The 15,130-nt window shown below is 39.1% G+C and overlaps 1 protein-coding gene across 3 annotated transcripts in view; it reads right to left on the bottom strand.

The window, feature by feature from the left end:
- LOC131027806 (uncharacterized) overlaps nucleotides 1-14,420 on the bottom strand; it is a 169,366-nt gene extending 154,946 nt beyond the window's left edge. The window contains exon 1 of one of the 3 annotated variants that reach the window (XM_057957900.2): nucleotides 13,859-14,420. In XM_057957900.2, coding sequence (XP_057813883.2) covers nucleotides 13,859-13,887 — 29 coding nt within the window. In that variant the 5' untranslated portion in view covers nucleotides 13,888-14,420. The remainder of the gene's footprint in view (nucleotides 1-13,858) is intronic. The other 2 variants (XM_057957899.2, XM_057957898.2) reach the window with 2 other exon arrangements.
- Nucleotides 14,421-15,130: the final 710 nt, after the last annotated feature.

The raw sequence follows: 15,130 nt of genomic DNA, 5'->3' as shown, positions 1-15,130 counted from the left end.
ACCTCCTAGTGGCTTCACAAAACCAGCTAGCCCACATCTTTTCATGCCAATACCACCATCTTTTGAAGAAGAGAATGTTTCAGTTTCACGAAAAAGAGGCCCATTGGACAAGGCCTTCAAAAATGAAATCAGAGAGGTTGCAGATCAGAGCATTGCTCGTCGCATTTATGGCAATGGGCTTCCTTTCAACATTGTTAAATCACCTTATTGGCAGAATATGGTGAATACCCTTTGCAATACACCTCCTGATTATGTTAATCCACCGTATGAAAAGGCGCGAATCGCCTTATTGGCGAAGGAGAAAACTTCAGTAGAGGCATCACTAGGAGTGATCAAAGGTAAATGGACAGAAACAAGTGTGTCCATCATTTATGATGGATGGAAAGATTGCAAAAATAGACCATTGATCAATGTTATAGCAATGTCACATTTTTTGGACACCATGTGCAATTCACTCACACAATTTAATATTGCAAAATATTGGCACGCAAATTGAATGAGTCAAACAAATCTACACAAAGGCCAAGGAGATTCAAATGTTTGTGACTAGTCATCATATATCACAAGTCATATTTAGGACCTTCTCCAAGTTGGAGTTGTTGGAAGTAATTTAAATTTTATTTCTTAATATATTTTTTAAAGTTTTTAATTTTTTTTTTATTGTTGATGTATGATGTGTATTTTTTTATACATTGTTAGGTTGCCGAAACACAATTTGCATCTCACACAATCATCTTAAAATGACTTGTGAAGGTGTGCGGGGCCTTGAATTCTATAGTTATCAACAACTTGTGGAGTGTATGGAGGAAGTCAAGCATAGAAAAAGCCCAAAAAGTAAAAGCATTGATCCTAGATGATGAGTGGTGGGTTTTGTTGACTTGTTTTTTATGACGACATCTAACACAGAATAAAGTTTCCAATGGTCACTTCACTCTCTTGTTTAAAATCAGGCCGTATGCTAAGATTGCAAAGAAAGATCAAACGGCTAATCTCAAGGTTTCTTTTGTGCGTGGACGTGACTCAGTTAGTTGATGGGTTTGTTGTTAACCCAAGGGGCCTTACGCATTCACTTGAAGAGGACAACGAATTTATACAAGTCCAAGGATTTCTATACGAATGATTTGCAATGAAAGATCTATTTTTTGGACCTTTGGATTTAAGATATGCGGAAAACTAAATGAGGAAAGGTTTAGAGAACTAGGCTAAGGCTAATCTAATCCTATGAACACGGAGACGGGATTACTTATGCAAAATCCAACCACACTTTGCTTCGCCAGCAATGCACAACTACACGAAGGCAGTGCAATCTTCAAAGGGTGTGTTAAAGATTTTCAAATCATCAATAGAAACCATCAAATCGAACAATCTCTATTGATAATCAAAGTTAAACATACACAAATAACGGAGGCTCGAGCTAACTTTGCACAGTATGCAACAATCAACTGCACACCAAAAGTATGAGCGTGAATCTTGCAACAAGCAATCCTATCAAATCCAGTCCATCTAATACCATGAAAGCAAATCTAATCTATGAAGATAGTGAGACCATGCGAGCTCCAAAACAACACAAGAACACACCAACAATAGAACAATGTATTAAGTGTTTGCTTCAAAAACTCTTAGCAACAATCTCAGACAATAATCTCTCCTCTCTTACAAATGAGGGGGGTCACCCCTTTATATAGGCTCTTGGTCTTGTCTACATGCAAACCCTAAAGATTCCCCACTCAAGATGCAACAAGGTGAGCATCAACTATTAATGCCCACTAAGCCCATATACAATTATTTCGAAAGCCCAAAAATGGCATCCATTAGTGCATTAAATGCACTTCATTACATTGAACATGCCCAAAATACAACAAACATTCTCATGCAAGAAATAAATGCCCATCATTCCCCATGTGATGGCCACATGCGTAGAGAATCTGTCATAAAATCATTAATAAGACGGCTGCATGCAAGAAGATTCCTCATGCATTCATCATGCATTGACGGGGCCATCACTAAGTCAAAAATATTCCAGCAGTAAATGTGTCGCCACTATTTAGCCAAAAGATTCTCATCCAAGAATGGACGACCATTATCCCGCTCATTAATTGCATAGGCGATGAACTTGCTGATGACGGCCTCCAACTCTCCGATGGAGATACTTGGCACATTTTCAATATCAAAATCCATCAAAGTAATTTCCTCCTCGCTCTTGGAAAAGAAGCTTTCCCATTCCATCATGATTTCCTGTGTCCTCTTCATTGTACTAGAAAATGAAGAAACATTTGCCAAATGTTCCTTAGTGAATGAACCTACGAAGAAGAACTCGTGCAACTGAGATTTCAAGGAGTTTACTGTTACTCCATTTTCATTGAACTCTTTTGCGAACAATGCTTCAATTGCATTGATGATTTCTTCATGTACCTTTCTGATTGAGTCCTTCAAAGTTAAAGACTCCATACTGAATTTATCAAAGGTAATCTTTCCTGAGCAAACGGTGCAAAACCATCGGGGAATGTCATAAGCCTCGTTCTCCTTAATTACTTTCCCATCAATTAATGTTCGCCTCGGAATCTTTGTTAGAGCCCTGAGCCGCGGAATGGTCAAGTCCTAATATATGTGAGCATCTTCTCATGATCCTTGTGCTACCTCCAATATGTTTAAAAGGGCCACGAACCTTAAATGAAGATGAGCCAAATCCTTGATGAATTTTCCTGCTTCGGTGTAAACATCCTCTATCCACTCCCTGGAATTTTGTGCCATTTCTCTAATTACTTTTGCATCATCAACAACTTCCTTAGGAAGGGAAGAAGGAAGAATGAATAAAGGACTTGCCTCCCTGATTGGCCGTTTAAAACTTCTGATGTACTTGCATAAAGCTCTATTTTCTTCCCTCAACCTTTTACATTTTGCCTTCGTCTTCAATATCTTTTCCTTCATGGCTGAAGAAGATTCTTCAAAGTCTCCAATTACTTGCCCCGTGGAAGCAGGACCAAGATCAACCTGTCTGATAACATAATCTTATCCACTGCAGGCTCAGCAATGTGCAAGGTCCGAGATCCAGATTCATCCCTCACGACCTTAGAAAATTTTCGGGAAGCCTTCCTTTCTGCTGGCTGATCCATCCTCTTCAACAAATCTTCTAATTCCCGAGCTAGATCAATTTCCTTTTTTGGTTCCTTCCCCAGCCTCTCTATCATCTAATCAGGAGCGGGAATGGAGTGACTATGGATTTCCATGTGCTCCTGCTCCTGTGATTCTTCCTCCATTTCGCCAATGATGGCCTCCATGAAACTATCCTAACAAGTCTCTTCTTGGTGTGGAGGACTTTCTTGTCTTTGACCTCTTGGCTGATTGGGTCTGTGTGAAGCACTAATGCTGAGTATATCTGGTGCTGGAGTATTACCTGGAGGTGGATCTATTGGATGTGCAAACATCTCTACCTCATGTACACAAGAAGAACTTGCTGGTGACTGCACCCTTTCTACCCTTGCTCTCTTTTGCGGAGGTTCTTCCTGTTGAACCTCTTGTTGAACTTCCTGTGGAACTTCCTGCTGGATATCTTTCTTCCTTGCCGTCCTTGGTCTCTTCGGAGCACTTTTCCCTTTATCAATCCGGACTTCCCCTTCTGCCTAGGCCTGTGAAGATCCTTTAGTTGTTTCACTATGGAAATCTAGACTTCCCATTAGCTGATATGTCAAATGAACATTTCCTTTCGTCAACTTCCTTATCTGCCGATCAACCCAGTGCTTAGTGAATTTTAGCACTGATCTAGCCAAGACATTCAAATCATCAATTTCGAGCTCCGACCAATCTAGCAATTGAATGGGTTGATCTTTCACTTTCTCAAATTCAAGTTGCGTTAAATCCGAATCCTCTTTCACCTTATCCGGCACTTGGTAAATTTCGCTTATCCTGATGGTGTCAAGGGGCAATGTGGAATGCATTTTCCTCTGGACTTCAAGGTCATCCTCGACACTTGCCCAATAATCTTCTAAGTGAAATTTGTGTATGAATTTCACACCAGCAACCTTCCTGATTTGGCGGTAAGGATCATACTAAGCTCTGGATGTATAAAATGGCAGGCGATAGAATGCTAATTCCTCCGCTGCACTCTCAGTCGCTTCCAAACCTAGGCACATTTCCATGAGATCACCTAGGACAATTGGGAATTCAATAGACTGCTTCTTCTTCTTCTTCTATAATTGATCATAGGCTATTAACTACCTCATGAGTTCCAGCAATATGAATTTGTCTAATGGATACCTTGGCAACTTGTATGATTGGAATGAAAATCCTTGCGTCCTGATGTAGGTGAATTTTGGAAACTGTAAGAATGTGGCTCCATACTTTTGAACCAAGGCCCTCGCTTGCAGCGAAACCCTTACATGCAATTGTTTCTACATGAGCCGCGTCAAGTACATAGTGAAGGTGTCATTCGCCAGCCTATAAGAACTAACATTGTGAAGATGCAGCTGGGGATAACAATCCTGCACTTTCAGCTGTGCTGGTCCGCAACCCATGATTCCACTCGCTGGCAGACCATCAAATCCTCCCCTTCATGCAAGCATATAGATTATGTAGGAGCTCATGAAGAAGGATTGAGACTTTCTTTCTTTCAAGTTCCTCAGTTGTTCGTGCAAGTAATGACTAATCAATCTGGCCCAGTCAACTAGCCCATTTGCATTCATGATCTTGCCAATGTAGAAGAACATCCATGTTTCAAAATTCACAGTATGTGAACATCCCATTACCCTGCTCGACATCTTTATCAAGTCCACATATTCCTGTTTGAACTCAAAGATAGTGAGAGTCTTTGGCATTTTGGAGACATGTGGCCTGGGCTTCAGCAACCATTGTTTGTTGATCATGTCAACACACCTGGCAGGACCTGCGCCATACACTGCTTGAGCTCCGTTGATAGTCCTATACGTCATGGAATGGTGTGAAGGAATTCCGAAAACTTCACTAATTGACTTTGGAGTCAATGTCGCCAACAGCCTACCATCTGGCGTTGAAATTGTCTTCCGCTCCGAATTATAATGCTTTGCACACTCCAGAATCAATTCTGGACATTGAATAGCAGGAGCAAAACCAGCTGCCGCAACAACTCCGCTCTTGACAAACTTGACAGTCGTTCGTGATGGATTATGTCCTACTGTCCTGAACATTCTGAACTTAAAGGCAGCCAGATTGAATGTGCCCAAATTTGTATCGCTGATTTCCTTCCATCTGGAATTCATCTGGGAACTAGGAAGGAAGCCTTTCATCTCTGTCTTGATCAATGCTTGCCTGGTGATGGTAGTTGTCTTGCTTGATTCCGCCATCCTGAAAAGCACCGTGAAAATGATGAAAAATCGACTAAGTATGACCTTTCTTCACTTCTCCAATTCTTCTTTCTCAAAACCTGCACGTGAGAAATGAAATGCTTCTCCATGCTTATATAGAATTCTTCAAATCATACTACTAAGTTAAGAGGCATTAATTTGGCAACTAAATTTATTATGCGTCATACTTTCCCAATCACTACGCCATGCCAATGGAACTTCCCTTGTAATTGAGTTCGAATTTGGAAGTTTCACTTAATGCACTAAGTTATGCGTCATACTTAAAATTTTCCCTTTGCCAACTCATTAACTTTCCATTCTTTCAAATTTCGGAGGGAAATTGGAAGATTTTTCAAGATTCGCTTGATTCTCCATCTTAGCTTGACTTTTCCTACTTCGGAGGGAATTTTCCATGCTTCTTCAACATCCCCTATTTTTTAGGGATCCTCCTAAAATTTAGGAGCTGAGTCCATTAGAGATCAATTCCGAATCTATAAAAAATTCCAGATTCTGATAAGATTCAATGTCTAAAAATGGAAAAAAATTTCCCGAGGGGATTGTTGCTTTTCATTCCTCCTTGACCCTTGGATTTTTATGTCTTAGACAAATGTTCATGTTTTCAAGCTTAAGCATGGAATTCATGATGGAATTCATCACTTCCTTGATTCTCCTTGACTTAGCCATTTCAATCATTCTTTTCTTAGCCAAGGTGCAATTCTCCTAAGGCAAGGAACTTGCAACTTCTTCAATTCTCCTTGCATATTTCATTTTGGTGCCTTACCTGAGTGTTGGGCAGAATTTTCACCTGGACATGGATTCTTGCAAATTTCCAATTCCTCCATCCACACTCCATTATAGCACCCTTCCTTGTCTTAGGGCGGAAATTCTTCATGGAGGAGGAATTCATGATCTTGCTTATCCTTCCTTAACCCTTCCATTCCGGCGCCCTCCATCATTCCTAGGCGGCATTTGTCACTGGGAAGGAATTCACTCATTTTGCAATATTTTCCCTTACCCCCCTTGTTTGGCACCCTCCATCATGCTAGGGCGCAAATCCACCTAAGGGAAGGAATTCACTATTTTTTTCCTCCTTCCATGACACTTGAGTTTTGGGGCCCTTCATCGCCCTAGGGCGGCATTTTTGCTTGAGGAAGGAATTCATCAAATTTCCATGCATTCCAAGGAGACTCCATTTTGGCGCCTTCACCTGGCTTTGGGCGGATTTTGACCATGAAGGAGGAATTCAACATTTTTCTCCATTCTCCATGAGCATGCCATTTTGGCGCCCTCCTTCACTCCTAGGCGGCATTTTGACTTGGTCAAGGATTCATCAAATTTCCATCTCCACCTGAGTTTGGCGCCTTGGATTCTTCATGGGCACAATTTGGCAAAGGTGAGGGAATTTCACTTGTCTTGGATTCTTTATGAACTTAGATGAATTTACGAGCCTCTTCTGGATCAAGCTACCATATGCGGACTTGATGTGATTTCTGGGACGTAGATAAATTTCTCGAGCTTTCTACTTCAGGAATGGACTTTCAACACTTAGCCATTTTTTTACTCTCTCTGTCTACTTTCTGACTTTCCAAAATTAGAAGTAGTCGTAAATGCTTGGCCTTCATCACTTTGCCTGAATGGTCCTGCCAAAAATGAATTTCCAAAAATAGAAACATTCAGAACGTTAGTGTTAGAATCCTAGAACAAGACACAGAATGACTTTCTATAAATAGAAACTTACTAAAAAAGAAATTACTAAAAATAGTAAGTTTCATTTTTGGCAAAATAACGACATTCCGGGACTTAGTAAAATCCCTAAAAAATAGGAACTTTCTAAAAATAGAAAGTCGCTCCGTTTCGGCTCACATTTTACTGGGAGGTTCCTTGAAGGGTCCTGATTCTAATTATATGCTCGGTTTTTCCAAAACCCTAACAAAAACCCCTAAAATCTAGGACTAAAGGGAGAAACCGCAAAATTGACAAAACAGGCCCTAGACCTCATCAAATTCACTCGAACGAAAAGCAGACTTAACCAATTTGACCCTCGAACACTCGCAAAGCTGAGAGACTGACGAAACTACCACCAAAAGACCACGAAAAACAAAACCAAACGACCAAAAGGGCCTAAAAAGTAGGGGGTCCCCATCTGGGATGGGGCGATGTGTGATTAGGTCACAACAGGTTCATGTGGAATATGTTTTGAATTCACTGACCCATCATGAGCATGATTAGGTATGTTGATACTGATCACCCATGTTTGGGTGAAATTTATGATGGCATGGACTCCATGGTGGGGAAAATAAGAGCAATAATAAAGGCCAAGGAACATGACCCAACGGAAGCATTTTTCAAAATTGTGCACTCTTGGAACAAGATGACCACCCCCTTAAATCTCTTAGCATTTGCTTTGTTGCCAAAGTACTATAGCAAAGAGGTACTTTAATTGTTGAGGAAGGTGGCACCATAGAAAGATGAGGACGTTGTTGTTGGCTATACGGCTGCATTTAGAAAGATATATATAGATGAATAAATCCAAAGTATTGTCGTGAGCAAGTTTCCACTCTTCGCGACAAATATAGGTGACAAATATATGATAAGTGCTAATGAGTAGTGGTATCTAAATGGTTAAGGCTCCATTTTCTTGCAGCCTCTTGCAATTAAAATTTTCTTCCAAGTATGTATCTTTTTTATTTTATATTTTTATCATTTTTCATTTGATCCTATCATGTTATATATTATATTGAAATATAGTTTTAATTCTTGAATTGTAAAATTAAGTACTAAATGTCGTATGCGAACTCAATAGGTTGCAAGTTATTCTTCAGCTGAGCGGAATCAGAGTAAATAATCCATCCACTCAGTCAAGCGCAATCATTTGGATGCAAAAAAAAAAGGATTTGGTCTACATACACTCCAACATTCATCCCTTGTCACCTAAGAAACCTAAATACAATAAGCATGTGACAAAGAATTGGGATCTACCTGTTGTGAGGTATTCACACATCGCCCCATTGCAAATGGGGACCCCTACTTTTTGCTTTTTAGGGTTAGTTTTCTTGGTCTTTTAGGTTCTTGGCTATTAGCCTTTGCATTGAAGGGTCGCCAAGGGGTTCATTAGGATAGCAGGCTCTACTTGAGTTGAGGTGGGTCAGTAGGTGGTCCAGATCACGATCTCTTTGAAAGCCTTCCCTAGGTCACGCTTTGCTCTTGTTGCTAGGTTATGTCTTGTTTGAGTTTGAGGAAGTCAATGAGGCTTTGTGAAGAATTTTCCCTTTGAGGTTTTGAGATTGGTCCAGTTGATGAATGATGAAGTTCTAGGCATTGATTGATGTGAAGCTGACCTATTTATCCTTGAAAAATGCCTAACAACCAAGTCCACACTTGAAAATTTGGAGAAAGGTCAAGAATTTGAGCATTTTTGCAAATTTCGCTCCTGACCCTTCCAAAGGTTCCAGAGCGAAATCTTCCTTAGCTCCCTTTTGACTCCCTATTCTAGACAAAACTTTCACTTTAAGGCATAGATTTGGGGAAATAAGCTTGAGTTCACCTTTGGATAAGCTTGGATATGGAAAATTGAAGAAATTGAACCTAAAAGACAAATTTCGCTCCTGACCCTTCCAAAGGGTCCAGAGCGAAATTCCTGGATAGGTCCTGTCCTTCCAGGGGTACCTATGCAAAATGGTTAAAATGCACGCTTCATCCAACTTTGAGCCAAGAACTCCTTTAAGGTGGTTTGTTAGCATGTCTTGAGGTCAGGACAATGTAAGGGTAAAGTTTGAATTTTTGAGTGATATTTAAGGCTAAAGCAAAATTTTGCTCCTGACCCTTCCAAAAGGTCCAGAGCGAATTCCTTCATAAAGCATTCTACCTTGCTCAAACCTATGAACTAATCCTTTTCCCATGCATTTTTGAAAGCAAAGCACCTTGTTTTGATAGGGAAAGGTTGGAAATGAAGTCAATTTGAGCCTAAAACATCAATTTCGCTCTTGACCCTTCCAAAGGGTCCAGAGCAAAATTCTTAGAAAACCTTTTTTCCTCACCACTTTGATAGCAAGTTGACTTGAATATGACAAGACAAAGGGGAAATGGAGAGGTACCTAGGCAACTTGAATGAGAATTAAGCCTGAAAATGCAATTTTCGCTCCTGACCCTTCCAAAGGGTCTAGAGCGAAATCCTTAACTAGACTCTCTATTTTGCCTAATGCACTAAGAGGACCTTGTTTTCAGCTAAATAGATGGCAAATTGAATTGATTATGGTAAGAGATTTGATAAGTCAAGTTTGAGGTGAGTTGGGAGGAAAAGAAGTGTGAAATGAGCCTAAGGAAGAATTTCGCTCCTGACCCTTCCAAAGGGTCCAGAGCGAAATTTCTTAAACACCTATTTTCTCCTTGTTTGAGGTCAAAATCTTAGTTCCTAAGGCATGGTTGAGAGGAGATGGATATATTCTTGCCCTAAGAAGTGAATTGAAGTGGAGGAAATGATGGATTTAAGCCTAAAAAACAAAATTCGCTCTTGACCCTTCCAAAGGGTCCAAAGCGAATTTTCCTAAGACCCTCCCTTTTGCTTCAAAATTGGACTAATTTCATGCCTTGGGACCTCAACTAGGACGTTATCATGCTTTGGAAACAATTGAAGTAAAGAAAATGATGAGAAAGTGACGCAAAATTGAGCAAAATAGCTAATTCGCTCCTGACCCTTCCAAAGGGTCCAGAGCGAAATTCCTAAAAACTCCTTTTGCTCCCAATTTTGTATCAAGCCTAGTGTTGATTGAGGTGGATTGAACTTAGAGGCATCCTTAGGCATGCATTTGAGTAAGTGGTGGTCACAAAATGTGAAGAATTTGTCCTAAATCACAAATTTTGCTCCTAACCCTTCCAAAGGGTCCAGAGCAAAATTTCCTAAAACCTCTATTTGCTCCTTGTTCAAGCCAAGATCTTGATTTCTAAGGAATGGTTGGGAAGGAATTGATATGTACTTGCCTTTGAAAGGTGATTTAAGGCAATGAAGTGATAGAATTGAAGCCAAATCACCAATTTCGCTTCTGACCCTTCCAAAGGGTCCAGAGCGAAATTCCTTATAGGTCTTGTCCTTGGCCAAAGTCCAAAGCGAAATTTATTAAGACACTATTTTGCCCCTTGTTTGAAGCCTATATTTTGTTCCTATGGCGTAAGATTAATGTATTCTTGCCTTGAGAAGAGATTTGAGGCAAAGAAATAATGAAAATTGAGCTAAAATGCAAATTTCGCTCCTGACCCTACCAAAGGGTCCAGAGCGAAATTCCTAGGAGGTCTAATGATTTGATCTTGGTCCTATTGAGCAACTTTGTCCAATTTCGCTCCTAACCCTTCCAAAGGGTCCAAAGCGAATTTCACTATAGGGAATGTCCCTAGAAAGGATCTTGAGCAAATTTCATTCTAATGCCCTCTTGTTGATGATTTAAGGTGAGAAATATCAAGTTAGAACAAATATATCATGTATACTTAATCATCCTTTGTTTATTTTGCAGATTAACAAAATCAAGATGGAGGAGGATCAAGCCAGGACAAGGAAGACCTACTCAAGTTCCATCATCATCAAGGACACTTCAAATGCATGGAGGAGGACTCAAGGTGCTCCTAAAGTGTTGGAAGACTTCAAGTGTTCAAGGAGTTGCAAGCCATCCTCAAGATCTTCATTTTACCACATGAAAAATCACAAGATGACAAAGAAGAAGGATCTTACAAGCACTTCAAGGCGAAGTATGCTACCAGAGGAGGAGTGACTTGACCGTGAAGAGGCCTCATCAAACACATGGGAGTCAAGGAGGTACATCATTCATCACATCAAAGACAGAGGAGGATCAACCAAGGCACAAACGCCAGACAAGGTGGCATCCCAGTCACTATTCCTCCAGTTAGATAGGTTCACCTCAACATGTCCAGATTCAATGTACTTGACTCACCAGTGATGGCACAAACTTCGAGGCACCTACCCCGATTTCCTATTGGTTCTCAAATTTTGAATGTAATTATTTCAGTGGCTAAAGGAGTTTGTTGTAACAAACCCTAATTAGGGGGTTCTATCTTGTAATCCTAGCCATCCATTGTAAATCAATCAGAGCCATTGCAATGTAAGGAGCTCTCTATATAAGGCTTTGGCTCTTCATTTGTAAGGGTTAATAGTTAGAGATCAGTTAATAGCTAAGAATTAGTAGCTAGAATAGTAAATAGAATAGCAATTAGAGTAGATTAGGAAGAGAAGGCAAGAAATTGTTGCCTTGATTGTAAATGAACTCCATTTTCATTGAAGTTATGGTGAAGGATGTTGTTTCTTTGCAATACGCATGGTCTCTTGTTGAATCTTCATTCTAGATGATAGATAATTAGATTGAATGAAGGAAGTTATTGAATGCACTCGGACATGGAATCCGCCTAGTCCAAACCACTAGCCTCTTGTTGATTGTAAGTGCGCCCTACGTGGTAAACTAGCATAGAATGAGCTTAATCTCGAGTCGTTACACGTCTATTGTTCATGCATTATCTTGAATGGTGATCAACGTCTGATGGTGTGCGATTTGAACATATTCGAAGCATCCCTTAGAAGATCGCACTGAGTTGGTGTTGAATTGTTCAGCCTGATGGTGAGACCCAGCCCAGTAGGACTCCAACTAGTCATTCATCCATCTTCTCGCATTCTAGGTCTTAGAGCAGACTTTCTGAGCCCTGTATCTTTCGATATTTCTTTATCTTTCAGCTAGTAGATAAGACTTGAGTTCCAACAAATCAGACGCTCAAGCATTCGAATGTAAGTCCCCTTGTGATTCCAACATAATCACATCAGACCAAATCGAGTTTATCCACACGTAGAGACCCTACATACAAGAACCTTGGAGTCTCCTCGAATGATCCTTAGGCGAAATCTTAAGCATTCGGGTAAACTTTGTTCAAGAGAGGATAAGATACCTTGGTTTTTTATTCTGTGTTCACATGTGCATAAAAAAGACATCAACACTACCTCCTAAGCGTGCTGATTTAGATGCTACAATTGCACAGCTTGCCCAATTTTCTATAGGCAAGGCAGCTTTTGCACTTAACATAGTTAGTGGGAGTAGCAATTTAATGGATTGTGGTTCAAATCAAGTTGAACCAAATGTTCACCTTGATGCTTCTACTGAAAAAAGAATATGAATATTAAATATTGATTGTAATTTGAATTTTCATTGTGTAATAAGCATTTTGAAACTTGAATATTATCATTTTTGCCAATTATGAATATGAAATTATGAGGCATTGAAATATTCTATTTATTGGCAATTATGGATTTAAATTTTACGAGTATCACTATTCTTATAAGTTGTAATTTTGAACACACAAACCCACACATATTCCCGTAACCATACCCAGGGGAAAAAAATTGTTGTACGGCCATAATCAGTTCCAATCCTGTACCCGCACTCGTAGCTAAATCAGCAACTTAGCTTTAACTCATCTAGAAGGAATGCATCAATCAATATAAGCTCCAATAGCAAAGCAGTAGGATTCATAGCAGAGTTCAAATCTCCAAAAGAAATACAAAGTAGAAAGTAGAAAGACCAATGTGCTTGTATTGTGCCACTACTATTGAGACCAAGTGCAACCATATACACCCCTTTGGATTTAACTATGTCATCTAAGCCAAATGTAAATATTGAATAAATTTGCACATTCAATACTAAGATTGGTGTGACTCAACTAATGAAACCATAAATAGATTACCATTGGCCATTGCATCCAAGCAAAAAGTAACTTTTGTTTTTCACATTGCTAATCATTTACAAATATTATGTTTATATATGCATCAAGATGAGACCAATACAAGCTCTTGCAGGCACAACAATGAGACGAGTATCAGCTTCTTTCAAACAACCACACTAAAAAGCACCTATAGAAGGCAATGAGTCACAAATTAGAAATCGCGTTATTTGAAAACCACATCCCAACTAGAAGTCAACTAAGGAGGAGCAAGAATCACAAGTTGAAATTCATATTAAATGTCCCTTTGGAATTCGAACTTGGGTCTCCACAATGAAACTCGATGCTTTGACCAATTAAACTCAACCCCTTAAACAAAAAAATAAATCTTTATATATTGACGCACACAATTAAAGATTGGGATATGTCAACAAACTAGGTCAGTTACAAGCCCTGGGTGAACTGGACGTTATAGATAAATCTCTGCTATTGCATCCAGTCCCATCTCAAATTTTGTAAACTAACACATACAATTGAGATTACCATGCCAGTTACAAGCCTGGTTCAATTTCACAGAATGAATCAATCTGTGTTATTGTATCCAAGGCCAGAATTATTTTTTGTAAATAGACATCCAACTGAGATTAGGATACCATGTTGACAGTATCACGTAGAAGTCTTGGGTGAATTCGACAGATCACTTTAAAGCAAAAACTATGCTCCCGTATTTAGCAAGGAAACAATTTGAACATAAAGCAAAAACTATTAATGGGATCATATGTTCTAATTAAGTATTACTATTAATGGGATCATTAGTTACAACTAAGTATTCTTACTTCGAGCATGCCTTGAACTGTCCTGCCATTAGGTTGTTTCTGGAAACCAACAAAGTTTGTGCCAATGTATTCGACTGCAACGAGGTATCTCTGAACCCCAGGCGACCTCTGGCTCATCTTTTTATTTGCCTGCTCTGTTTCTGCTTCTTCCTGCAATAATTTTGGGGTATTCATGCTTTGCAAATCACTCTCGAGAGACCGCTTCCTATTACTAATGATGGCATTTATTTGTGTGTTTTATTTAGACATATAGAAGAACTCTATTCTGATCTGGGTTGGGCAGTAAGTATACAGTATAACATCTCAGAAAGCCTAGTAGCTTCCTTGAAATCCTATTTAAACCTTCTTCACGGGCCTACATTTGAGGATCAACCCTGCCTGTCAAGTGAATTTTTTTCGGTTAGTCGTTCAAAGTTGTCCTTAGGTCATCATCGCTAGGTCTGGAGAAGGTTTAGAGGCGGGAGAGAATGCTTTTAAAAGTGATGTTCATGTCGTTAATCCAGTCCTTTAAGTTTCATGCTACCTTCTTTTAATTATGGGAAGAAATTAATTTAAAATTGTCCTTAGGTCATCATGGCTAGGTTTGGAGAAGGTTTGGAGACGAGGAGGATGCTTTAAAAGTGATGTTCATGTCATTAATCCAATTCTTTAGTTTCATGCTACTGTCTTTTAATTATGGGAAGAAATTAAGATATTTGTTGTGAATAAGTTTCATCAAATTTATGTTTGGCAAAGGATTTATTTTAGGTTAATATTTTTTAATTTTTCTTTGGAGAGCAAAGGTTCTCAAGTTTAATAGAAGACTAACTCACATCACTTTCGATTTGAAATAAGTAGATGAAAAGTGTCAAAATCAATAAAGAGATCTTGTGTTTCATTCTTTTAATTGAGACTTAATCAAATGTTGTGCTTTTTCTTATTATTTGTCTACTTTTGAAATGAATGGGATCCACACAAGTTGTAATGCCCCGCCAGGAACCCCAAAGGAAAACCCACAACAAGGGTGAAACAATTTTATTTTTTTTATAAAAAGTATAAACATATCAAGTGCATTAATAACAACGGTGCACAATAATAACACAAGCGGAAGACTTACACCGGAATTCCTTAAAGGGTTACCAACGAAGAATTAAACTAACAGTTAAATTTCACAGTTATGATTAATCCAATAATCCATCAAAACTCAAATAACATAATAAGCCATATGCAATAACAGTTACACCATTGTAAGATTGAAAGGATAAAACATAATTTCTCTTCAATACGCATTTA

The sequence above is a fragment of the Cryptomeria japonica genome, chromosome 3 (assembly GCF_030272615.1).
Source record: "Cryptomeria japonica chromosome 3, Sugi_1.0, whole genome shotgun sequence".
In the NCBI taxonomy this organism is placed as follows: domain Eukaryota; kingdom Viridiplantae; phylum Streptophyta; class Pinopsida; order Cupressales; family Cupressaceae; genus Cryptomeria; species Cryptomeria japonica.
The sequence above is the reverse complement of the archived record's forward strand: the minus strand, read 5'-3'. Positions and strand labels throughout refer to the sequence as shown.